Consider the following 27,096-nt stretch of genomic DNA (forward strand, 5'->3'; position numbering starts at 1 on the left):
ATTCATTTCTTCTTTTAAAAAATAGTCTTAAATTATCAGCTACAGTATTAAGCATAATGTTTTTAAATGATTTTAATTTACCGCGATTAAATAGACCAATCAGAGAAAAATGGACAAAATTTACGATCAAATGACTTTACGATCAAAGTTAGGCTAATCGTAAATTCAAGGAAAAATGGTGAAATCATCAATCATTCTTAATTCCGATACACTCTATTCTTACGATATTATTTTATCGGCATTTATATCTGCATTTCATAGCTATAGAAAAGATAAAATTTTATGTCCTTTTCCTAAGGACTACATATATAACGGAGAAAAAAATTATGACCAATTGGTAATATATCCATAACCATTAAAGATATCTTTATTTTAGGGTAAACATATAGCAATGATACCACCTTTAATAGAGCTACTTAAAGAAAATTATAAAATTTATGATAAGATTCAAATGCTTATATTTTCAATTATAAATATGAATACATTCAATATAAAATTATGCCAAAATAATGAGGTAAAATTTGAATTTTTAAAAATTTGCATTAAATAGGTAGTTTAACAACATTAAGAAGATAACAAAACAACATTTTAATGCTCCAATCCCTCAATTTATATTTAAATTGATTTACCAAGAACAAATTTTTGTTTTAAATTGTTCAAAAAAATTATATGCATATCATGGATCATCATTAGATAATTTATATTCCATTTTATCAAATGGTTTGTCATCTCAGTTTAGCAGAGTATTAATATCTTTCCAATTAAAATATTTAATTTTATTTCAGGATGGCTTATTTGGTGATGGAATTTATCTGTCCTCTGAGCTTTCTATGGTATTAAATTATAGTCGTCGTGGTAAATCATGGGAGAAAAGTATTATGGGCCCATATATTTCTTTTGTTTTAGTTTGTGAGATATATGATAACAACTCATCAGATTTAAAATGTAAACCTTAATTAATATATTATGTTTTATTATTTAAATATTAGATTCAAATGACAAAAGCACTCCTGATTCATATTTTATTGTCAAAGATTGTAGTCTGGTTAAGATAAAATATGTTTTAATTTATAGGTATCCAGATCAATATTCAGAGTCTATGTCTAATTTGTAAGGGAAATATGATAATTTTTTTATTAATGTTAATATTAGATTAATTATTTTAATAAATTGCTTATATTAAATATACAATATCCACTTCTCTTGGATTGGCAGCAGACATCAAATAAGAAATTCCCTGTAAAAATTGGCCAAGGATATTTGCCTCTTGGGGGTAAATAGCATAAAATTATAGTTTCACCTTGAGTAGGCATACCATTTTTAATATTTAGAATGGGTAGTAGAATTTTAAAAATATAAAATATATTTGTCACCTTGGTGATAATTGTCACATCAGTGGGTAAATAAAATAAATATAGAAACAAAAATATTAGATTTGATGATAATATAAGCTCCCTCCCTGTGTTAATAGAATAAATAAAGAAAATATGAAGTTGCCCATGGTTAAATAAAATAAATATAGAAAGGATAGAATTAGTTCCCTTGGTTAATATATTTTCCACCTCAATTGGTAAATAAAATAAATATAGGGAAAAAAAATGAATTTCCTTGGTGATAATATTTGCCCCCCCCCTAGGGGTATATAAAATAAATATAGTTAAATTGCTACCTTGATCATAATACTTGCCCCTCATAAAAATAAAATAAATATAGAAAAAATGAAATTAGCTCCCTTGGTGAGAATATTGAATAAGGATAATATAATTATTTATTGTGCAGAATTTTATCAACAAATTATTTTTTTCAAAGGAACAATATTTTACACCAGGATTTGGGAAAAAATAATATTAAATATTAGATATAAATTAAATTTTCTATCTAATTTATAAATAAGCAAAAGAAAACTCATGGTTAATTTTTTTATTAACACCTATTTATAGAAAACCATTAAAATTATAGTCCAATATAGTGTTGTGTAATCGGCTAAAAACTACGCCTAAGCCTAAAAATCGGCTAAACCTAATTAGGTTAAGCCTAAAAATTGGCTAAGCCTATATAAATCTGCTATAATAAAATTAGTCAAAATTCTGCAACGATGCTTTAGTATTAATTATTATTTATTTATTTAATAAAATAATTTATTTTATTTATATTTAATGTAAATATTTTATTATTATCATCAACAAATAAACATGATATGATTTAATATTTTTTATTTCTATTATTATATTTTGAAATGAAAATAAATTTATTTATTTGATGTTATTTTAATAAAAAAAATAATATGCTGCTATATTGTAAAAATGTAATATTCTTTTTAATATAATTTATTAGTGATTTTCACAATCTTCTTTATAAATACATCTTTTATTGAGGAATTATATTGTAAATTTTATTAGATAAATAAACAATCTTTTAGGTGAAATCTTTTATAATTTTATTATCATTTTTTTAAAAATATCTATTTTTTATTAAATGAGGTGGATTTTATGAAACTTTTTTGATGATTTTATATGATCTTTTTAAGGATAATATTTTAATGTGACAATTGTCATAATCGTTATTTTATAAGTTTTTTAATTTTTTGAAGAAAATAGGTTAAAATAAGTATTAATAACATGTGTAAATATAAATTTAGTGAAGATGTACCAATGAAAAATGACAATTGTCATAATCGTTATTTTTAAAGTTTTTTGAATTTTTTTGACGACAATATGTTAAAATAAATATTAATAACATGTTTAGATAAAAATTTAGTGAAGATGTACCATAGAAAATTGACAATTGACATAATCGTTATTTTATAATTTTTTTGAAGAAAATATGTTAAAATAAGTATTAATAAGATGTTTAAATAAAAATTTAGTGAAGATGTACTATAGAAAAGTGACAATTGTCATAATCGTTATTTTATAAGTTTTTAAAATTTTTGTTAAAATAAGTATTAAAAACATGTTTAAATAAAAGTTTAGTGAAGATGTACCATAGAAAAGTGACAATTATCATAATCTTTATTTTATAAGTTTTTTGAATTTTTTTGAAGAAAATATGTTAAAATAAGTATTGATAACATGTTTAAATAAAATTTAGTGAAGATGTACAATAGAAAATTTACATTGTCATAATCGTTATTTTTAAAGTTTTTTGACGAAAATATGTTAAAATAAGCATTAATAAGATGTTTAAATATAAATTTAGTGAAGACAATGAAAAGTGACAATTGTCATAATCGTTATTTTTAAAATTTTTTGAATTTTTTTGACGAAAATAAGTATTAATAACATGTGTAAATATAAATTTAGGGAAGATGTACCTATGAAAAGTGACATTTGTCATAATCGTTATTTTTAAAGTTTTTTGAATTTTTAAGAAGAAAATATGTTAAAATAAGTATTAAAAACATGTTTAAATAAAAGTGAATCATAGAAAAGTGACAATTGTCATAATCGTTATTTTATAGTTTTTTAAATTTTTTTGAAGAAAATATGTTAAAATAAGAATTGATAACATGTTTAAATAAAATTTAGTGAAGATGTACCATAGAAAATTGACATTGTCATAATGGTTATTTTTAAAGTTTTTTGAATTTTCTTGACGAAAATATGTTAAAATAAGTATTAATAATATGTGTAAATATAAATTTAGTGAAGACAATGAAAAGTGACAATTGTCATAATCGTTATTTTTTGAGTTTTTTTGACGAAAATATGTTAAAATAAGTATTAATAACATGTGTAAATATAAATTTAGTGAAGATGAACCAATGAAAAGTGACAATTGTCATAATTATTCTTAAAGTTTTTTGAATTTTTTTGACGAAAATATTTTAAAATAAGTATTAATAACATGCTTAAATAAAAATTTAGTGAAGATGTACTCTAGATAAGCGACAATTGTCATAATCCTTATTTTTAAAGTTTTTTTAATTTTTTTGACGAAAATATGTTAAAATAAGTAATAATAACATGTTTAAATAAAAATTTAGTGAAGATGTACCATAGAAAAGTTACAATTGTCATAATCGTTATTTTTAAAATTTCTTTGATGTAAATGGGTAAAAATATAGATTGTAAAATTAAAATTGCCTGAGTATGTGCCATAGATAAAACATATGGTAATAATAGATTCTTCCCCAAAAACAGGAGCAAATCGGCATTTTATTACATCCGTTCATCGGGTCAGAAATTAATATGCAAAATTTATATCATAATATCTAATCCTAAGTTAGAAATTATTATTTTTTTACCAATTTTCACCAGACAATCTTATTTAAAATTTGGGTAAACTTTTTTTTTCTATTTTAAAATCAATATCGATGGAAGTTAACTATTTTCGTCAAAAAAATCAAAAAACTTTAAAAATAACTATTATGACAATTGTCGCTTATCTAGAGTACATCTTCACTAAATTTTTATTTAAACATGTTATCAATACTTATTTTAAAATATCTTTGTCAATAAAATTCAAAAAACTTTAAAAATAACGATTATGACAATTGTCACTTTTCATTGGTACATCTTCACTAAATTTATATTTACACATGTTATTAATACTTATTTTAACATATTTTCGTCAAAAAAACTTTAAAAATAACGATTATGACAAATGTCTCTTTTCATTGGTACATCTTCACTAAATTTATATTTACACATGTTATTAATACTTATTTTAACATATTTTCTTCAAAAAACTTTAAAAATAACGATTATGACAATTGTCACTTTTTATTGGTACATCTTCACTAAATTTATATTTACACATGTTATTAATACTTATTTTAACATAATTTCGTCAAAAAACTTTAAAATTAACGATTATGACAATTGTCACTTTTCATTGGTACATCTTCACTAAATTTATATTTACACATGTTATTAATACTTATTTTAACATACTTTCTTCAAAAAAATTCAAAAAACTTATAAAAGAACGATTATGACAATTGTCACATTAAAATATTATCCTTAAAAAGATCATATAAAATAACATCAAAAAAGTTTCATAAAATCCACCTCATTTAATGATAAATAGATAATTTTAAAAAAATGATAAAAGATTTCACCTAAAAGATTGTTTATTTATCTAAAAAATTTAGAATATAATTCCTCGATAAAAGATATATTTAAAAAGAATATTACATTTTTAAAATATAGCAGCATATTATTTTTTTTATTAAAAAAACATCAAATAAATAAATTTATTTTCATTTCAAAATATAATAATATAAATAAAAAATATTAAATCATATCATGTTTATTTGTTGATAATAATATAATATTTACATTAAATATAAATAAAATAAATTATTTTACTAAAATAAATAAATAATAATTAATGCTAAGCATCGATGCAGAATTTTGACTAATTTATTTTAGCCAATTTTTAGGCTTAGCCAATTTTTAGGTTTAGCCGATTTTTAGGCTTAGCCTAATTAGGCTTAGCCGATTTTTCCACCTAAAATCTCGGCTAAGCCGTTTTTTAGTCGGCTAAAATTAGCCGATTACGCAACACTAGTCCAATATATTGAACCTAGTGTTATTTTGGGCATTTATTTTGCTTGATTTTTTTGGAAATGTGTTATAGTGGTAGGCACGATGAATTGGTTTTTTAAGGCTATGTCAGGCTATATCTATTTTATAAATTTATTGGAGATTAATTTATTATTTATAAATTTATTTTTATAATATATAGATTTTGTTAGATATATTTTTTAAATAATATTTATGATGTTAAGGTTTTTTGATCTTACAGTATTTTTTAAATATATTTTTTTGAGGTTTTATATTATTTTTTTGAGTTATTTTTTTTTATTATATTTTTTGAGATAATTTATTTTAAAGGGTTTGACTAATGCAAATGTTTAGGTAAAAATTTTTGATATATATTCTATTAATTGGAGTAAGATTCATTTTCTTATGATATGTATAACTTATAAAAATTATATTATTAGATATATTCAATAATAAATGAATAGATATTAATAGTTGTATTTCCTTTTATCTCATAATAAATAGTTTAAATCCTTTAATATAAATAAATTAAAAATAATTATAATTACATTTTAAATTTCATTAATATTAAATCCGCAAGTTGGCGTATTATTATTTTAAGAAAAAAAATACAAACTTTCTTTGTTTTAGTATATTTTAAAATCATATATTATTATTTAAAAAGTTGTTTGACGTGTTTCACATGTTTGACTAAACTGCAAATGCCAAGGTAAATTGCAAATGCTTTGGTAAATTTTTTTAACATATTCTTTAGAGTGAGTTCATTTTCTTATGATATGATTAACTTATAGAAATTATATTATTAGATATAATCAATAATAATTATCTTAAAAAAAGTATTATAATAACATTTTAAATTACAAAAATATAAAATCCGCCAGTTGGCATACTATTATTTAATTTTTTTCATGAAATAATAATACGCCAATTTGCGGATTTAATATTAATGAAATTTAAAAGGTAGTTATAATTATTTTTAATTTAATTATACTAAAGGATTCAAACTATTTATTATGAGATAAAAGGAAATACAACTATTAATATCTTCATTTATTATTGAATATATCTAAGAATATAATTTTTTATAAGTTATTTATAGAATAAGAAAATGAACCTCGCTCCAATTAAGAGAGAATATAACAAAAAATTTTACCTAAGCATTTGCAGTTTACCTTAGCATTTGTAGTTTAGTCAAACCGTTTTTTAATATATTTTTTTTGAAATAATTTATTTTAATCATTATCGCCATAAAAAGGTTCCCGAAAGATATATAAGAATAATACAGGATATGTATATGGGCCATACAACAATGGTCCGTTGCACAACAGGTACTTCAGCAGGCTTCACAGTAGCCGAAGGAGTTCATCAAGGGTCGGCTCTCAGCCCACTTCTCTTCATTAGATGTATTAGCACAGTCTATACCTCAAACAGTCCCGTGGAATATGATATTTGCAGATGATATTGTGATACTTGCCGAATCCAAGGATGAAATGAAAGAAAGATTAGTGAGTTGGATAAATATCCTAGAAAAGCATGGACTAAAAGTAAATAGAGAAAAGACGAAGTATATGGTGATAGGAGGAGATGAAACAGAGAGTATTGATATAAATGAATGGCAGATATCGGCAATTGAAAGCTGCAAATATTTGGGCTCCACTATACAAACAAACGGCACAATAGAAAAAGAGATAAAGAGTAATAATCAAGGGTGGTTAAAGTGGAGATCTTTATCTGGAGTGCTATTTAAAGGGAAAAATTTACAGTTCCATAGTACAACCAACTATTCTATATAGTTTGGAAACATGGCCAACCATAGAATCAGACGAGAGAAGTCTACAAGCTATGGAGATGAGAATGCTGAGGATGATTGCTGGGTAACAAGAAAGGATAAAGTGCGCAGTACAAGAATACTAAGTAGTTTAAAGGTAGTGCCCATTAAGACTAAGTTAATGGTAAACAGACATAGGTGGTATGAGCACACAATGAGAAGGTCTATGAACTACATAGGAAATAAGGTTCAGAGTTTGGAAGTGATGGGCAAACGTAAAAGAGGAAGGCCAAAACTTCAATGGGGCCATATAGAGCCAATATAAAGAAGTATAAATTAGATAAAAGAGATTGTATGAATAACATAAAGTGGAGAGAGATGTTGAAGGAGCTTACCACCATAAAAGGTGAAAGCTAAAGAGGAAAAAAAAAATTATCTTTTTAATAAATTTATTTTAATGATTATATTATCTTTTTAATAAATTTATTTTAATGATTATATTATCTTTTTAATAAATTTTTTTGAAATAATTTATTTTAATGGTTATATAATTTTTTTGAGATAATTTATCTTAATGTGTTATATAATTTTTTTTTATGGGTGTACCTATACCACTTTTTGGAGCCTAATACGATACCCGATATTAAATTTATATTGGTCAATTACATACGCGATATCATATCTAATTTTATATTCTGTAAAGAAAGATACCAATGATTTTAATTTTTAATACTTTTTTTAGTATAACATCTATAATGTCATTTAAATATATTATAATGATCAGTTTATATTCAATTTAATTGCAATTCTAAAAGCATATAAAATTTTTTTATTGAACCACTTATTTTAAGTAATAAACAAATATATTATGAAATTTGAAATAAATATTTTAATTTTTTAAATCTTTATTCTTTTCTTCTCCTTAATAATTAAAAGGAAAATTAAATTATATAATAACCGATAATGAATATATGAGCGTATAAATAAAGTCTATTTTAAAATGGGACAAAAAGAATATGAACAAAAATTTTTTAAAAAAACAATGAAGACTGGGAATGATATAAAACTAAGAAAAAAAGATAGGAAGTAGTAAGGGTCTAAAATAACTCTTTGGCTAGTAGACTATCATTGAAGCTAATGTTATTGGGTTTAAGGATTGCTATGGCAAGCTTTTGTCGACCCTTCTCGAGGTTCTTCTAAGTGTTTGCTGATTTGAGATTCTACATTTATGAAAAAAGCTAAGGCAAGTTTGCCGAAAGTGGCAAGTGTGGTAGAAGATTGGAACGAAACAATGGTTATTAGTAATTTCTGTATATTTCCAGGTTAAGCTCTTCCTTCTGCTCAATGATGTTGAGGGCTTGGTTGGATAGGGCAAGAGGGCCAATACATGAATAGTCCCATACCAATAATTGGCCTCTCCTCCGCGGAATTTAAGTGATCCCGTCAGGTCAATTCCCATCAGATCTGAAAAGACCTTCCGATTTTATTTAAAATGGTTTAAATTTTAATCTAAAATCTTTTACAATAATAAAATAAAAGTATTTTAGAGTTGAAATTTCTATATAATTACTATTATTATTAAATGAATTTTTATAATTACTCAAAATAAAAGACATATGTTATATGGCGTCTAGTTTTATAAATAAAATCAATTATTTTTATTTTAAATAAAAAATTCAATATAAAATTGATAAATGTAAATATATTTTAAAAAATTTCCAAGACCCCATACGGCCCGATTTTTTTTAAAAATATTAAGCCCGTACACACCAGGTCAACTTTTGCATATCTCTAACTCATATAATTGATCATGAAAATTTTCGAGCATTGCATAGATCTAAATGGGTCGGTCTAGATCTTAACATTTTATTTTTAACTTATTTATTATTGTGAAAAATATTTTTATTTGAATTTCGCGGCTATTTACCACATGTAATATCTATAAATTATAAATCGTTGCTGATATATAAATAATGGACGAAAATAGAAAAAAATATATCCCAAAAAAATAAGGGATTTTTTTTTAGAAATAAATGAATTGCCGGGGTGGCCTAGTGGGTTATGATGTGCGATTGGAAACAGAAGGTCCCATGTTCGATCCTGGTAAGGAACGTAAAAATTTTCGGATTTTTCTTCGATGACTGATGTATAAAGACATATAGTAAGATGAATTCCGGAGCTTAGAGATGACACCCTGGTCACCGACAGGCTTGGGCCGGGTGCTAAGGATACTTGTCCAATAAACAAATGAAGAATACAAACGAAAATATGAATATGAAAGCTAGGGCGTTCCTTCCAAGCGACGCGCGTGGTGTAGACCTCCATCCTGCGAAAAGTAAAATAAAGGTCAAAGCAAAGAAAACAAGGTTAGCAAGTTTGAATATTGGTAAACTTAAAGGTAAGACGAGAGAATTGGCATCAATGTTGAACAAGAAAAAAGTTGATATAGCGTGCATACAAGAGACGAAATGGAAAGGTCAGAAGACTTTAATGATTGGAGATGGGTGTAAATTGTACTATAATGGAGTTGTTAGCAATAGGAACGGTGTCAAGATCTAACCTCCTCAGTAGTATAAGTCAACAGGATCTCTGATAGACTAATGAAGATAAACCTCTGCATTGGTCAATCAATACTACACATCCTTTCAGTATATTCCTCAAATGGGTTGCAAGGAAAAGGAGAAAGATGACTTTAGAGCTATCCTTGATGAAGCTGTAATGGAAATCCCTAAGGATGACCTAGTCATAATAGGTGTAGACTTAAATGTGCATGTGGGAAAAGCAAGAGATAGCTACAAAAGGCATCATGGTGGCTTTGGATATGAAGAAAGAAATGATGAAGGAGAGCATGTACTGAAATTTGCGCAAGGCTTCTATATTGTCTTAACCAACACCTACTATAAGAAAAAGGACAGTCATTTAATAACATGAAAGTGGTACAAGGAAAACCAGATAGATTACATGCTTATCTCGCGCAGAGATTAAAAGATGTAATAGACTGCAAAGTCATCCCAGGAGAAGATATTGCTGCTCAACACAAGCTACTAGTCATGGATTTACACATCACAAATAAATCCTCTCAAAACAAGATAAAACTTGAACAATGCATCAAATGGGGTAGATTAAAATCAATGACAGATGCCTTTGCAATCAATGCAAACATTGAAACAAAAGATTCCTGACAAGTCAGTGAAAAAATGTTGACAGACCTTTCATCCAGATTAATAGACACTGCCAAATCGACATTAAGCTTGACAAAGGGAGGCAACAAATTATACAAGGAACTATGGTGGTAGAATGAAGATGTGCAAACCACCATAAAAGAGAAAATAGCCCTATATATAATATGATATTAATCAAAAAACCCAGATGACAAGACAAATTACAAAAAATCTAAGAGAATCGCTACAAAGGCGGTGGCTAGGGCCAAAGCTACGGCATATACGATGACATGTATGAAGAACTACATACCAAAGAAAGCCAAAATAAAATATACAGATTAGCCAAACAGCGAGAAAAGAATTCAAGGGATATAAACGGAGCTCTAATCAAAAATAAAGATTGGAAATTGATAATAAAGGAAAAAGAAATAATGAATAGATGGAAAGAATATTTTCAGGAGCTTTTCAACTTGAAGAACACTCCCCATGTCAAAACCTTATACAACCAATAACAGAACAAGTAATAATCACATGCCTCAAGCATATGAAAAACAACGAAGCTAGGGGTCCAAATGATATTCCAATAGAAAGCCTTAAAGTTATAGCACTAGGAGATGATGGAATACATCTCACAAATCTCTACAATTAAATACTGGGAAATGAATAGATCCCTCAAAAATAGAGGCAGAGCTATCGTTCCTATCTTCAAAAATAAAGGGGATCCACATGTCAAAATTACAGGGGCATAAAACTAATGTCACACTGTCTTAAACTCTACGAAAAAATAATAGAAAAAAGGTTAAGAGACATAATCGAAATAAAAGAGACTCAGTTAGGCTTTATGCCTGGAAGATCAACAACTGATGCTATCCTCGCAATTAGGCAAATGAGTGAAAAATACAGGGAAAAGAACAAAAACTACACATGGTCTTTCTCGATCTAGAAAAGGCCTTCGATAGAATCCTAAGAAAACCTATCTGGTGGGTTCTACGCCACAAAAAGGTTCCCGAAAAATATATAAGAATAATACAGAATATGTATATGGGTCATACAACAATGGTCCGTAGTACAACTGGTACTTCAACATGCTTCATAATAGCCGAGGGAATTCATCAAAAGTCGACTCTCAGTCCACTTCTCTTCATAACAGTAATAGATGTATTATCACAGTCTATACCTCACGTGGAATATATTTGCAGATGATATTGTGATACTTGCCGAATCCAAGGAAGTAAAAGAAAGATTAGTGAGCTGGATAAATAGCCTAGAAAAGCACTGACTAAAAGTAAATAGAGAAAAGACGGAGTATATGGTGATAGGAGGAGATGAAATTGAATGGCAGATATCGGCAATTGAAAGCTGCAAATATTTGGGTTCTACTATACAAACAAACGGCACAATAGATAAAAAGTAAAATTACTCAAGGTTGTTTAAAGTGGAGATCTTTATCTGGAGTGCTCTTTGACAAAAGAATCTCACACAAAATGAGGGGAAAAATTTACAGTTTCATAGTACAACCAACTATTCTATATAGTTCGGAAACATGGCCAACCAAAGAATCAGACGAGAGAAATCTACGAACTATGGAGATGAGAATGCTGAGGATGATTGCTGGGGTAACAAGAAACTATAAAGTGCGAAGTACTAGAATACTAGGAAGTTTAAGTAGTGACCATTAAGACTAAGATAATGGTAAACAGACTTAGGTGGTATGGGCATACAATGAGAAGCCTATGAACTACATAGGAAATAAGGTTGAGTGGAAGTGATGGGTAAACTTAAAAGAGAAGCCAAAACTTCAATGAGGCCATAAAGTTAGAGCCAATATGAAGAAGTATAAATTAATAGTATGAATAACATAAAGTGGAGAGAGATATTGAAGGAGCTTACCACCAAAAAAAGGTGAAATTTTAATCTTATGTTACTCGATTTGAGTCTTTCATTTGGTTAATTCTGACATAAGATTTTTTTTAAAAGAGAAATCAGACATGTTTTCTTTCCTTATTCCATATGAATAATATATTGTAATGTTTAACCCTTCATTGCACAAGTGAAAAAAAAAATCACGCAAGGTGTGGTTTCCTCAGACCCCAATTTAGAAATTCTATCTTTCATATTTTGAGATTTTAATAATTTAATGTTATCTTATCATTTTATGACAATTTTTGCTAAGTGAGTCAAAAATATTCTTAAAAATGACTCAAGTTATTAAATACCATAAAATCATCAAAAAATGAAATATTGATTAAATCGCAAAACATGTTTATCTAAAGTTAATCAATGCCAAAACAAGAAAAATGTTACATGGATGAACAGATAGGATCTATGTGACCCCAAACGCTAAATGAAGTTTATAACTTACTTAAAAAAATCAAAATTAAATTTGCACACATATACTTTATCTAAAAATGTTAAGCTACTAAAAGATTCAGGCAATAATATCGAAAGAATTTTAAGTAATAACGTTTTTTAAAATGACTGGGATCTACATAACCCTTCTTATGCAATGAAGGGTTAATGTATGTAAATGAAATAGTTTATGAATGGATAATGATAGTGAATAAGGTCCTTTTTTTAAATATACCCCCCCCCCTCCTCATTTACACACCTGATTTGTAAATATTCGCAATTACTTCTAAATATTTGAATTCAAGTATATATGTTCCTTGCCGAACTTTTTATTGCTTTTTTTCATAATATAAATGTTAAGATCTAGACCCGTTCATTTGGAGCCATGCAATGCTCAAAAATTTCATAATTATATATGAGTAACCATATCAAATATTTATTTTTACCCCTCCCCTTTTCCAGGTCGTATACGCCATATTAAGTTAGAACTAGGCTTATTTGATACTCGTCCATCATCATATCAGTATTGGTGCTTATAATTTAAAAATGATAGATCAAGATTATTTTTCAAAAAGGTAATAAGTTATAATTTTACATTTATTTTATAAACTTATTAAGTATTTTCTACGATTGTCGCTTGTATTAAATATTTTTATTTAAAAAAGGTTGCCCTTACGCATTGCACCTTCTCAACCCCATTTGATCTCACTCAGGAAAATGATTAAAAATCATGTTTGGATTATTATTTTACTATTATACGTGATAATTCTTATTATTATAGCTACATTTAATTCAAATTCACTTCGTAATTTAATCAATAAAACCTTTTTGATTAAAAGGAAATCACTACCAACCAATATTTATTAATATTACATAAACCTTTTTTTACATATAGATTGTTGGCAATGCTTTATATATAAGAATAAAATATTGAGTTGTTAATTATATAATAATTAATACATATCATGGTGTATAATCTATATTAAAAATTAATGCCTTCGTATTATCTCTTAATGCATATTTATTTATAGTCCTATTGCACTCATATAATGTTGATAAATATTGTCCTCTGTGATTGAATAAATAAAATGATGGTCTTGTTATAATAGATTCGGTATTTCTATTTAAAAAAATATACATTGAGTATAATATAATATTAACTTGTTTTCTATATCATTTATCAACCGCACTTCTTTGAATTCACCAACCAAAATAGATAGAGTATAACACGATATAATTAGGCTAATTATGGCTTGCAGTTTAATCTATATAAAATATATTTAAGTTAGTAAAAAATTGGAATAAGTGTGCCGATCGCTTGATATTTCAATTCATTGGTGCATGCCCATTGGAATATTTTAGTGTATAAATATTTATTATTTTTATTTTTTAATTATCATAATTTTTATTTTAAAATATATTTAACTAAGATTATAATGTTTATTAAAATTGGGTAAAACAAAAAAAAATCATTTTAACTAAGCCCAATCCTGCTTATACAATAAATTATGGCGTACTTATTTTTTTCAGATTTCCAAAAAAATTAACAGTCTTGTTAATCATTTTTTTTAATGAATCATGATCCTTTTATATGACACAAATTGCGCGCCTCTCAGTCATCTCTTTCTGTATTATATTAGTTAGACATAAGAAAAACGAAATTTGAACTCGCTAGCTTTTATATTATGAGATATTTTACCTCTTTTGACTTGTGTTCTTTATAATATGATTTAGAGGGCAAATATTTTCTTTCTTATTATTTTAAGGAGTCTCGTGTGAAGGTGACACGGAACGAAGTGTATTATTTATTGAGTATTTGTTCCTTTTTTGTTTTCAGCTAAAGTACAACAATTTTCATTTATAATGTGTAATCTTATCTAATAAATAAACCAATCTCCCGACGGATTAGTATCAATACATCAGGGTCTTATAGTTGGTTGTGTCGAGACCTAGGGATAAAACAAAAATCAATTCGAATTTGCGCCTATTAGAATTTAATATTTAAAAAAAAAATTATATTGTTTATCAACTACCCAATGTTTCTTTCAATATATCCAGTGCTGTAGTCTTAAGAGTGGCGGAGGCTCTATTACTCTAAAAAAATAAGTAGGAACAAGCTAAAATGTCTACAAAATAAAGGAATTTATTTTGAGGGGAAATAAGAAAAAACACTTGAGGTTTAAAAAAATTAAATTATTTTAAAGGATTCAAGGACTTATAATGATTAATCTTTATTTTCATCGGTTTTGGCGAATTGGAAAGGACGTCATTTTTTGCCATATCGAAACTGATTGAATTAGGGGCTAAAATATTAAATTGCATAGATCCTCACAACATAATAAACATTAAAAGTTTCATTTGATTTAAAAGAGGTCCAAAAGCCTGATCGATTTCACATAGACACCCTACCACTTTCAACCAACTCTTAGTTGCCGAGTTAACTTCTCAATAGGGCTAACACTTCTCACACGTTCTTGGTATTTAAATAAATCCCTGCCCTCATCACGCACACCATCAGCAAGTTAAAGGATCAAAACTTTCCACTTTTAAAAGTTCCGCCCGATTCCTCCCTTCAACCAAGACAACGAGAATGGTAAATTGGGCATGGAGTTACTACAAAAGGTTGGAAGCAATGGCTAAAATCTCGGGTTTTCAGTTGAAAAATTAAGAATATCAATCGAGCTCCGTATCTTACATGCTCCTTTTGTAACACTCTACTTTTGTGTTACTCTTTTTAATATTTTGAAATTTTATTATATTAATTTTATATTTGCCAACATCTAGACTGGAGATCTGCAAAGTCCGGTATTTAAGATATTGCACAAGTTACATTGCCATTTATAGAGATGGTGTGCTTGTTCAATAAAATTTTTTTACTAATTTCCTAGCCTGGCGTTTAAAAATTTATTTCGATTAATTTTCACGCTATTAGTTTACAATGCCTTATATATCTCATTTTTCCCAATGTCAATGAAGTCTCTAATATCTCTATAACATTTTGTACATCAATTGCGTTTTGATATCTCATTAAAGGTCGGCAACGGGCGGATTTTTAGCAAGCCCGCCCAATTAAGTGAGTGGGCGGTCTAAAAAATTTTAAAGAATGGACCGGAAGGTTAAAAAATTTCAACTTTTTTGTTATTTAAAATCATTAAGTAAAAATTTTAAAAAATATGCTCCATAAAATTTTAACATTTCTAATACATTCCGACAACTAAGGATGCTGTCTTCGGAAGAAAGTAATGTAGTAAAAATCCAAAACATGTTGGATTTGATTTGCATGGAAGAATATAATATCGAAGAGGATGAAAATCTAATTTCAGTTTCCCCAAAAGCAAAAAAAATTTAATTAAATATAACGCGGTTTGAATAATCAAAATTAAACACAACAGATAGTGAATGAGATTGTTACAGAGGAGAGCACCGTACCTAATGACATAGCAAAATATTTAAATCTAACATGTTTGAATTGAAGATTTTAGGCATTAGTTTACAATTACAAAGAAATAATAAAGATTTTAAATTACTTTTATTTATTTATTAAGTTTAAAGATCTCATTTGATAAAAGGGATATACCTTAAACGGATATCCTAATTTGGTGGAAACGACAAGAAAAAGATTAGTTAGAAAAATATTCGCAATCCCATCAACTATTGCTTCTTCTGAATGAGAATTTAGCATTGCTGGAAGGTATTTAGAACAAAGAAGAAAGTGTTTGAATTTAGAAAATGTGGATTCATTATAATTTTTGCAATATTACAAAAATATTAAATATTTTTTTTTTCATAAATATTTTATTTGATCAAAAAAAACCTTACCCGTAATTTAAATTGAATATTATTATAATGCTTAAATTTATAATTTTCTAAATTTTAAATTCTAGGGGTGTAGCGTAGAAACTGAATCATTTTTGGTAATAGCTTTAAAAAAATTAAAAGAATGGGCATATTAATTGGGTTAAAAAAAATTTTATAAATAAGCGGGCAGTGAGTAAAAAATTTAAGATTAAAGGGCAGGCGGGTAAAGAATTATAGGCGGATGGGTATATTTTTTAATCTATAGGCGGGTTGGGCAGGAAGTTTAAAATTTGGGCCAAAAACCAGACCATTGCAGACTTTTAATTTATTATATTTTTTTAAATTAGTTCATAGAGCACAAAATTTAGATATAGTTAGTCCTTCAGCTGCTACCGGATGAACACATTACATAAAGATGAACATCTTTTAAATTTATTTAAATATATAATTATTTATATTTCTAACTAAATTTTAAATGGAATGAATTTGATTATCTGTATTTCTATATCATTAATAAAAATAAATAATAAAAATATTATACAAGAGATTTAATATTGGAATGTTATAATTTTGCTCCCACTGTCCCTCAGTTTAAGTGGTATATTTAATAAAAATTCAAAATATTGTATAAAATGTAAAAATTTTAACAATAATCTATAATTTCATGTAGATATTTTATGCAAATTAAAATTTCAATTTCTGGCAAAAAATGAATATCCTGGAAGAGACGATAGCATAGCCAGGGTTTCCACATTTTATATATATGGTGAATTCCATATCAAATCAACCAAAAAAAGTCGATTCTCAACCCGACCCCCTTCAATTTTTTAAATTACATTTGTAAGGATAGCAGAAAGTTTTATTTGGAAAATAACGTCTATGATTGTTTGCAATATATAGATTTGGTTGATGAATTGTATTATAATAGGTCTAAAATAAAAGATTAATTTTTAGAGCAAATAAATTTTGTCCTATTTGATCTCAAAATTTGATAGATAACCCCCACCCCCAAATTATCTTACCCCCATTAAAGCCGCCTACCCCCTTCAAAAAAGGATGCAATCTGCTCCTACCCCCATTCATGTATACGCTGTCCCAAACTGATTTTTTTTATATATACAAAAGAGGAGATTAGTAATGTCTTCTGAAATTTTTATAAAAATTAAAGGCATTATTATTTCCAAAAATTTGTTTTTAATCCACGTCAAATCGATCACGATTCGGCCGACCCCTTTTAAAATTGTTAAAAATTTCCTGAATTATTTAGATTAGTGATCTGCATCGGGCCTAATTTTTCAAGCCCGGCCCAGCCCGAAATTTTTTTTAAAAAGTTTTGCGGGCCTGACCCGAACCTGATTTTTTTAAAAAGTTCTGCCGGCCCGGCTCGAACCCGATTTTTTTTAAAAAAAAATTTACCGACCCGGCTCGAATTTATTTAAATATAGAAATTAATTTATATAATTACTCAAAATAAAAGGCATATGTTATATGTCGTTTAGTTTCAATAAATAAAATCAAATATTTTTATTTTACATAAAAAATTCAATATAAAATTGATAAATTTCGATATATTTAAAAAAAATTCCAAGGTCCGACCCGAATCTTTTTAAAATAATCGGGTTTAACCCGAATTTTAAATAGAATTAGGCTTGATTCCGGCCCGAAGCCGTTCGGACCAGGTACGGACTGGGCCTAACAGCAGATCTCTAATTTAGATAGTTAAGAAAATGAGAAAGCCATTTATTTTAGCTCGCTAGCAAGGCTCCCGAGATATAGGGGCTCAAAGGTCCAAAAAAGAGCCACTTTGGAATCTGTAAAATTTTTAAAATGCTTATATCTCAAAAAGTATTCATAGTAAAAAAAAATATTATATATCAAATTGTAGGTAAAAAAAATCTCTAAAGAGCTATTAAAAAACAATAAAAATTGGCGCCAATATGAGCCATTAACTTCCAGTTTACCTATTAAGCTTTACCTGTGATTTTAAGCAAAAAAGGGAGTTTGTTTTCGAAATTTTTTTATTGATTTTTATTTAGACACCTTTGCTAAATATATATATGTCAAAACTATCGACTCCAAAAATTGATGTAAAAAATAGATAGCGATTTATGAAATTATGGATTATGGTTAAAATTTTGCTGCTAACTTATCAATAACCGGATATTTTCACTTTTTATACTTAAAAATTTTGAATTTCTAATAAATATACAAATTAAACTGAGGAGTAGAGTAGGTAAATGCCCATCAGACACTTAATGTAACAAATTTCCAATACTAAATATCTTTCATATAATTTTTTTAATTTTTTATGTATCTAGAATTTCATCGAATTTTTTATCATTTGATGAAGATAATGGTATAATTTTAGTCGTTAAAGCTTTTTTTTACTCTAGATATTTTTTTCTTCGAATATTTCTTTTCACATAAGCGTTTTCTCTTAATGAGGGATTCCCCTATTGATTGTAGGGATATATTAATCAATAGCCTCTTGATTAATTATATGAGGGGGAGAATCAATATCTACATTGTCATTTGAAGTATAAGGAATGTTTGCTAATTTTTGTCGGCATGAAGAGCATATTAAATATCTATTGAATGGTAAATTTTTTGGGGTCATCCAGAGTAGAATCTTTCTTAAATTCACGCGATAATAAGCATGCTTCTGTAGATTAAATGAGTCACAACATTTTAATAAATGGTACATCCATCTGGATATAAAATAAAATTTTAATTGATCTGCACCTAGAATATGTGTTTTTGCACTTTCCAAATCCCGGATAAAATAATAAGCTGCAGATGGGTTGAATTATTTAAAATTAATCTGAACGGACAAGTTAAAAATATTACGCAGAAAGAGAGATCGTTTTAAACAGTTTATTTTGTAAAATATAATCGATAATATGCCTAATAAAATATTCGTTTTTACTGCAGTTGTTATACATTATTGAGCTAATAAGTCATTCGCTATAGTAGCAATATATATTATCCGTTTTGACTGCAGCTGTTATACATTATCGAGCTAATAAGTCATTCGCTATAGTAACAAAGTAGAGATCTAAAAAATGTAAGATCGTGGAGGGGAAGGGGGGTCAGAACTGGAAAATTTTATCACATTTCTTATATAATATTTTTCAACCATTAGCGCCATTTCTTAAATTTTTGGTAAAATTGTATATTTCGGAAAAGTTTGACATTGTATATAATTTATAAAAGGTGTCTAAATAAAAAGCAAAAAAAAATTTCGAAAACAAACTCCCTTTTTTGCTTAAAAATACAGGAAGCATTATTTTTTTTTTTTCGATAGCCCTTTAGAGATTTCTTTTACCTACAATAAGATGTATTTTTTTTACTATAGTTTTTGAGATATAAGCATTTTAAAAATTTTACAGATTCCAAAGCAGGGTTTAACATTTGCTCAAAATTCAAAAATTTTCACAGATCGTTGCTCTTTTGAAGATCAAAAAATGCGAAGATTTTTTCGCTAAAAAAAATTTTGAGCTTGCTCAAAGAAGATTTTTGAGCAAAATAAAAAATATTTTTTGTAAAAAAATCTTCTATAATTTTGAGAAAATATTTTAGAATTTTATAATAAAATAAAATCTTTTGTAATGAAATCTTTAATAAAACATTTTTGAAATTTTGATCTTAAATTTTTTTGGTAAATTCTTTAAAAATAAAATTTTTGATATATATTTTTTTTTTATTTTATGTTAATGAAAATATTTTTTTTGAATAGGTTGTAAATGTGAGAATCGGTCATAATTAGACCTGTGCGCCGATGTCTTAATTGACGGCGGCGGTTTTTTTAAAAATTTTTATCGGCGTTCGGCGGCGCGTCGATTTTGCCGCCGCCTACTAAATTGTCGGCGGCGGCGGCGCGATATTTATTAAAAAAACTTTTTTTAATAAATTTAATTTATAAATCAATGTACATTTTTTTATAATTTGGCGCTCTTTTCTAACACATTGTTAACATAGTTTATTTCTTAAATTATTTCCTGTCTCACTTCAATTTAAATTCATGTATTTTCTCATTCTCAGAAAAAGACTAAGGAATTGCATTTTCACTCAGATCAGAGTCACATAAACAACACATATTAGTAATATTCAATTGATTTTTATTATAACAAATATATATTTGGAATGCAAACAAAATATTAAGTAAGAAATATAATAAATCAGAATTCAGATTTAGCTAAATTATAATTATCATGAATAAATAGAATTTTATCAAGATTGGTGGGACATAAAGAAGTCCTTTTTGCATTGAGTATTAATCCAGCAATGGAAAAAATTCTTTCGCTGGGTGTACTGGTTGCAGGTATACAAAGAACCTTCCTAGCTAAATTAGCAAGCCTAGGAAGTTCCAGTTGCTTTTTCTTCCAAAAGGTTAATGCATCCTCTTCTGGGATATTATTTTGGCTTAGCAAAATATGGCATTCTTGTTCTAAATTATTTATATTGTTATAATCACTGCCTAGAATGGAATGTTTACGAGCTATTTTGGCGATATAAGAACTGGAAGTCTCCCCATTATCTTCAACTTGGATTTCACTTTGTGCATTTTTATCATTTTCCAAAAGTTTTAAATGTCTTGTTAAAAATTGCAATTATGTAGAAGATTTTGAATTTAAATATTCTGACACAATTTTCAGATTTTGAAATCTGGGATCAAGGAGAGTCGCTAATATCTAATGTTCAAAATATAATTTTATTAATAAAAATATAAAATAACTTGAAGTTCAGTAATGGGAAACCTATGGTCAAGCTTTTTTTGCATATTTTCTTTTAAACAAATAATATCTGAGGAATCAGATATATTGATCTGTATGTGGGTTTCTATTTCACTGCGAACTAGATTCCACCGACTCTCGGAATGGAATTAATACGGCATAAAGCTCGTCAATCATATCCCATTCATTATTAAAAAGTTTTAAACATTGTTTTCCTATTTTATTCAAAACATTATTAATAGGATTTTTGTTCACGCTACGAACACTTTCTAGCATAATTAATATGCTGTGCAAGCGGGTAGGGCAATTTAATTTTAACGTTTTTGTATTATATAGATTGGTTGGTGTAATGACATTTCTATTATCCGCTTCGTTATCAAAATGGTCATCAAGGTATGGATCAGAATCATCAATATCCAAGATATGACCTGTCTCATAAATTGACTGGAGACATTTACGATGCTCATCTTCAATTTCACATTCCAAATCAGCTACTCGATATCTGAGGGCTGAAATAATTTCTCTAATTTTTTTAAGGAGATTATCAATTCTGGCAACTTTTTTTATGCCATCAACTGTAACCAAATTATGCAGTCCATGGCCCAAGCATAAATGATGCTCACAATCCCCCAATCTGACGCTTCTTTTGACATTTGCCCCTGCATCAGTTACCATTTGTATTATTTTGGCTTTTAAATGAAACTCCTCTTCGATACCATCAATCTCCGATAATATGGTTTCCCCAGTATGCTTTTGAGTCACATTTCGGGTTGCCAGGGTAAAATATTTTAAATCAAAATTTTCATCTAAATGATGAAGACTAAATGTAATATAATTTCGCCGCTTGAAATGATAGGTCCATAAATCATAAGTAATGGAACAGAATTTTGGACCAGCATCAATCAGGTTTAAAACATGTGCCTTAGAACAATAAACATCATTAAGTGCTCCTTGACTAATAGTTGTCCTATTAGGCAATTCTGATGAGGAATCAATTATCTTATATTTCTATTTTTTTAGGCAATTCATTTTTTAATAATCATTTTATTTAAATTTTAAACCTTTAGAAAATCTGTCATCCCATTATTGCTTATAGAATCAAATGGCAATAAATCTAAGCAGCACATCAAAACATAATTTCGCCCTATTAGAAAAAAGATATTTAAAAAAGAGAAACAAATAAAAAATTTGATTTAGTTTTGAACTTTCAAAATAAAGTTTTACATAATTTAATAAAATATATTTTTAGTTCATTCATTAAAAAGATCTCAAAATAGAGCTGACAATAAACAAACTAAAAATTTAGTTGTTTTAAAGTTTTACATAATTATTTTAATAAATTTAAATTATACATTAAGTTTATGTATTAAAAGGATCTCAAAATAGAGCTGACAATTAACAAACTAAAAAATTAGTTGTTTTAAATTTTACATAATTATTTTAATAAATTATATATTAAGTTTGTACATTAAAAAGTTCTCAAAATAGAGCTGACAATAAACAAACTAAAAATTTAGTTGTTTTAAAGTTTTACATAATTATAAAAATTTAGTTGTTTTAAAGTTTTACATAATTATTTTAATAAATTATATATTAATATACATTAAAAAGATCTCAAAATAGAGCTGACAATAAACAAACTAAAAATTTAGTTGTTTTAAAGTTTTACATAATTATTTTAATAAATTATATATTAAGTTTTTACATTAAAAAGTTCTCAAAATAAGAGCTGACAAAACAAACTAAAAAATTTAGTTGTTTTGAACAAATAGAGCTTAATAAAATTAATTTAACAAACCAGTTAAAAATTTAAAATGAATATTAATAAACATTAATACTAACCTAAGAGCCATTTTTTATCTTTTATATTCTTGCTACATGTTGAAAATGAATATTAATAAACATTAATACTAACCTAAGAGCCACTTTTTATCTTTTATATTCTTGCTACATGTTGGCGTTGGCTTTAGAAACATTTTTAGAGTTTGAATAGATTTATTATTATTAGTTTTTTCTGATATTTTATGCACATTAAGTGACGAGAAAGGTTCCTCGTACTTATATTTTTGCTATAACATTTGATATCATAACTAAAATATAAATTATATATATATAAATCTAAAATTAAAATAAATTACTGTGAAAATGGATTATTTTTATCCGAATCTTCCTCATCTTTTTTCCCCAATTTTAAACAAGGTTCACAATAAATATAATCAGGCATTATCGTGCTTTTCTTATTCTCATTCTTCAAAATAAGATTTCCAAAGTACTTACACACATAACTTGATTTTTGATTAGTAGAGAGAGTTGTTATTTTATAATTGTATATAGGGTGGTTTAAAACGCGCAAATCCATAAAAATAATTAATATAGCCGAAATGAATATGGTGTATGAATGAATGTAAATGATATACACTATTCTATTATATAAAGCAATAGAATACAATTCATGTTATATTATATTAATGTTAATATTCAAATTTAAATAATAATAATTTAATATATAAATATAATTTCTAAATATTATACACGCCGCGCCGCCGCCATAAGAAAAATCGGCGGCTGTTCCGGCGTGAATAAAATTGCAGGTCTAGTCATAATACCGACTGCATTTTTTTTAAATATTTGGAATAAGTAATAATGATTATTTTAAAAATTTTATGTCATAATTTTAATGTTTTATATTTAATGTAAACTATAAAAGTGACAATTGTCATAATACTCATCTCAGAACCTTTAAAAATAATTATAATTAAAAAAGGCTAGTTGAGCATGTTTTGAGATGGTTTCAGTGATTGTAAAGCATATAAAGGTGACAATTGTCATAATACTTATTTCACATATGTTTTAATTGAAAATAGAGAAAAATGATTAAATGATTGTAAAAATGAGAAAAATTGTCACAATCGTTATTTTTGAACTTTTTTAAAGCAAGTGGATAAAAATTTATTAAATATAAAATTAAATGAGGATGTACCATAGAAAAGTGACAATTGTCATAATCGTTATTTTTGAACTTTTTTTGAATCAACAGAGTAAAATAATAAATTGTAAACATGTTAAATTGAAATTTAAATGTGGATGTACCATAGAAAAGTGACAATTGTCATATTCGTTATTTCTAATCTTTTTTGAATTTTTTTGAAGCAAAAGGGTAAAATTATATATTGTAAACATGTTAAATTAAAATTTCAGTGAAAATGTACCATAGTAATGTGACAATTATCATAATTGTTATCTTTGAACTTTTTTAAATTTTTTTAAAGCAAATAGGTAAAAATATATATTAAACCTGTTAAATTAAAATTTCAGTGAATATGTACCATAGAAAAGTGACAATTGTCATAATGGCCATTTTTAATCTTTTTTAAATTTTTTTGAAGCAAAAGGGTAAAATAATAAATTATAAACATGTTAAATTAAAATTTAAATGAGGATGTACCATAAAAATGTGACAATTGTCATAAACGTTTATTTTAATCTTTTTTGAATTTTTTTTGAGCAAAAGGGTAAAATTATATATTGTAAACATGTTAAATTAAAATTTCAGTGGAGATCTACCATAGAAAAGTGACAATTATCATTTTTAATTTTTTATTTAATTTTTTTTAACTTACAGGGTAAAATAATAAATTGTAAACATGTTAAATTAAAATTTCAGTGAATATGTACCATAGATAAGTGACATATCTAATTCTCAACTCCCTTTTGAAATTATTTTAATATATATATTTTGAAATTATCACATTACTCATATCCATTATTTTTAAATTAGGTTAATATGATCTTGTTGGGAAACACTTAAAGCTCTTGGCAGATGATAATAGTATCATATATGTTAAATTTTTTGAGCCAACCGGAATGGAGTTGAACTAGAAAGATGCATCAATATAAACATTATATTTTTGGGAACAAATTTAAAAATATTTTTTCTTTAATCTTTTAAATCAATTTTAGATCTTAGAAACTACTATTTGGATATATCTAGTAAAATACGCCCCCCTCTGATTATACTATTCATACAAAAAATCTATTTATATTGTTATCATCTAAATCAGTCATATATATGAATTTTTATTTATTAAAATTTCAATATAAACAATAACTTTATAATGAAATAGGTTATATAAATAAGATTTAAAATATCACATTATTTAACAATGTACGATTAAGCTTTATAATTAAAATATCATCAAGTATAAGAATCGATTAAAAAATGCTCCTTAGAATATCTTTGAGATTTTTTTTATTTTGCATTATATATAAAAAAAAAAATTTTTTAATTTTAACTTTCTTGTTTTTTCCTTTTATTTTTATTTTCACTTGTTTATTATATTTTGAAATAAAAAATCAGGAATTAATAATGTTATATAAAATAAAAAAAATGAATAAAATAATTGTTTTATTGAGGCCAACAAATAAAACCCCCATTTATAAATTTGGGTGGGATACATTTATTTAATGTTTTTTTTATTTATATTTATAAAAAATCAGTATCGTCCCGTAGTCTCGAATTATTATTAACTTTATACGTTTTGTCGCTTTACGAAAAGGTGAAAAAAGGTGAAATTGCATACATCATCGGCATAGCATATAAAATTTAGAGAGTTGTGTATGTTATTATCATATTGTTGATTCAGATATCGAGGGTTAAGAGCATATTCTTGTTTGAAGGATTTATTCAGAATATCGTTCATTATTACATTAAATAGCATAGGTGATAAAATGCATCCTTGTTTCAGCCCTCTGTTGGCCTTAAATGGTTGTGATTTTAAGTTCAGATGTTGTGGTATCACGTTATGATTATCGTATATTATTTTTATAAGCGAAATCAGATGTTTATCTATTCCTATGTCTTCCAGTAAGGGCCAGATCTTGTGCTGTATGATGGAGTCAAAGGCTTGACTTAGGTCAATCATTAGGGCAAATATTGGGGACTTATGCATTCTAGCTTTCTCCAGAATAACCTTAAGCGCCATGGTTAGTTCCGTCGTGTTCCTGCCCTTCCTATATGATGTGATGGCGTTTGAGAGGTTTCCATCGATGATTGGTTTAATCCTGACGGCTATAATATACGTGAACATTTTTAGGGTAACTGGGATCAGTGCAATTCCTCTGTAGTCCTTCAGGCTAGTCGGGTTCTTATTTTTAGGGAAATTAAGTATTATCGATGTCATCCATTCCTCTGGGAAATTGCCAATATTCCATATCTCATTAAAGAGGGGAAGCAGTAGACTAGCACTTAAATCAGCATCTATCTTCCAAAGTTCCGCAAAAATCCCATCGATTCCGGCTGCTTTATGGGTTTTTAGTCTTTTAATGGCATTTATTATATCTATTCTGTTCAGGTTCCGATTAGGTGGTTGGAAAGGATAGTCACATAATGGTTTAGGCCACCTTGTTCTGTAAAGGTTCATGTAATGGTCTGTCCATATCGCTAATTGTTCCCTGGGGTCCGTTATAATTTTATTATTTTCAATGTGTAATCTTGGTAGAGGATTGGATTTAAAGGTAGTGAGTAACTTAAGAGATTGGAAAGCCTTGTAAATATTATTGTTGTCAAAGCTATATTGTATGGATCTAGATAAGTTGGCAATAAAATATCTTTTATCTGTTCTTATGCAGTGAGTTATGAACTTCTGTGGTGTTTAGTATATTGGTTATAGGAGATATTTGTTGTTAAGTTTTTAATTATCTGTATTGTTGAAGGGGATAGCCATTCTTTACGCTTAATTCGTGGTCTTAATAAGCATGAATTCATACAGCTTGATAAA

The 27,096-nt window shown here is 26.8% G+C and overlaps 1 protein-coding gene and 1 long non-coding RNA gene across 6 annotated transcripts in view; one reads left to right on the forward strand and one right to left on the reverse strand.

The window, feature by feature from the left end:
• The first annotated feature begins 169 nt into the window (after positions 1 to 169).
• Positions 170 to 13,871, forward strand: LOC135925854 (protein mono-ADP-ribosyltransferase PARP16-like). 4 transcript variants are annotated; one of them, XR_010571745.1, is made up of 8 exons: positions 170 to 337; positions 377 to 514; positions 555 to 743; positions 786 to 945; positions 990 to 1,110; positions 13,251 to 13,363; positions 13,454 to 13,520; positions 13,570 to 13,635. XR_010571745.1 is itself a non-coding variant. In XM_065461380.1 (7 exons), exons 1-7 carry the CDS (start codon positions 176 to 178, stop codon positions 13,600 to 13,602), a joined length of 870 nt encoding a protein of 289 aa, XP_065317452.1. In that variant the 5' UTR covers positions 170 to 175; the 3' UTR covers positions 13,603 to 13,871. The 4 variants fall into 4 exon arrangements, 2 of the variants coding, with proteins under 2 accessions (XP_065317452.1, XP_065317451.1); XR_010571744.1 differs by having other exon boundaries at positions 13,454 to 13,587; XM_065461380.1 differs by lacking the exon at positions 13,251 to 13,363 and having other exon boundaries at positions 13,570 to 13,871.
• The window catches only part of LOC135925856 (uncharacterized), a 16,149-nt gene continuing 2,749 nt past the window's right edge, over positions 13,697 to 27,096 (reverse strand). Inside the window, exons 3-8 of one of the 2 annotated variants that reach the window (XR_010571747.1) lie at positions 14,822 to 14,882; positions 14,679 to 14,772; positions 14,488 to 14,625; positions 14,306 to 14,414; positions 13,950 to 14,053; positions 13,697 to 13,908 (exon numbers count right to left, since the gene is read on the reverse strand). This is a non-coding gene — a long non-coding RNA (uncharacterized LOC135925856). The remainder of the gene's footprint in view (positions 13,909 to 13,949; positions 14,054 to 14,305; positions 14,415 to 14,487; positions 14,626 to 14,678; positions 14,773 to 14,821; positions 14,883 to 27,096) is intronic. The other variant, XR_010571746.1, reaches the window with a different exon arrangement.

Source organism: Gordionus sp. m RMFG-2023, chromosome 3 (genome assembly GCF_954871325.1).
Source record: "Gordionus sp. m RMFG-2023 chromosome 3, tfGorSpeb1-WG-v2, whole genome shotgun sequence".
Taxonomy (NCBI): Eukaryota; Metazoa; Nematomorpha; class Gordioida; order Chordodea; family Parachordodidae; genus Gordionus; species Gordionus sp. m RMFG-2023.

Bases quoted from the DNA above. Each gene is read 5' to 3' on its own strand.
- LOC135925854 (XM_065461379.1), top strand. From the start codon at position 176: ATGGTGAAATCATCAATCATTCTTAATTCCGATACACTCTATTCTTAC. The intron at 338-376 runs GTAATATATCCA...TCTTTATTTTAG, and splicing joins AAAAAAATTATGACCAATTG to GGTAAACATATAGCAATGAT. The intron at 744-785 runs GTATTAATATCT...ATTTTATTTCAG, and splicing joins TGTCATCTCAGTTTAGCAGA to GATGGCTTATTTGGTGATGG.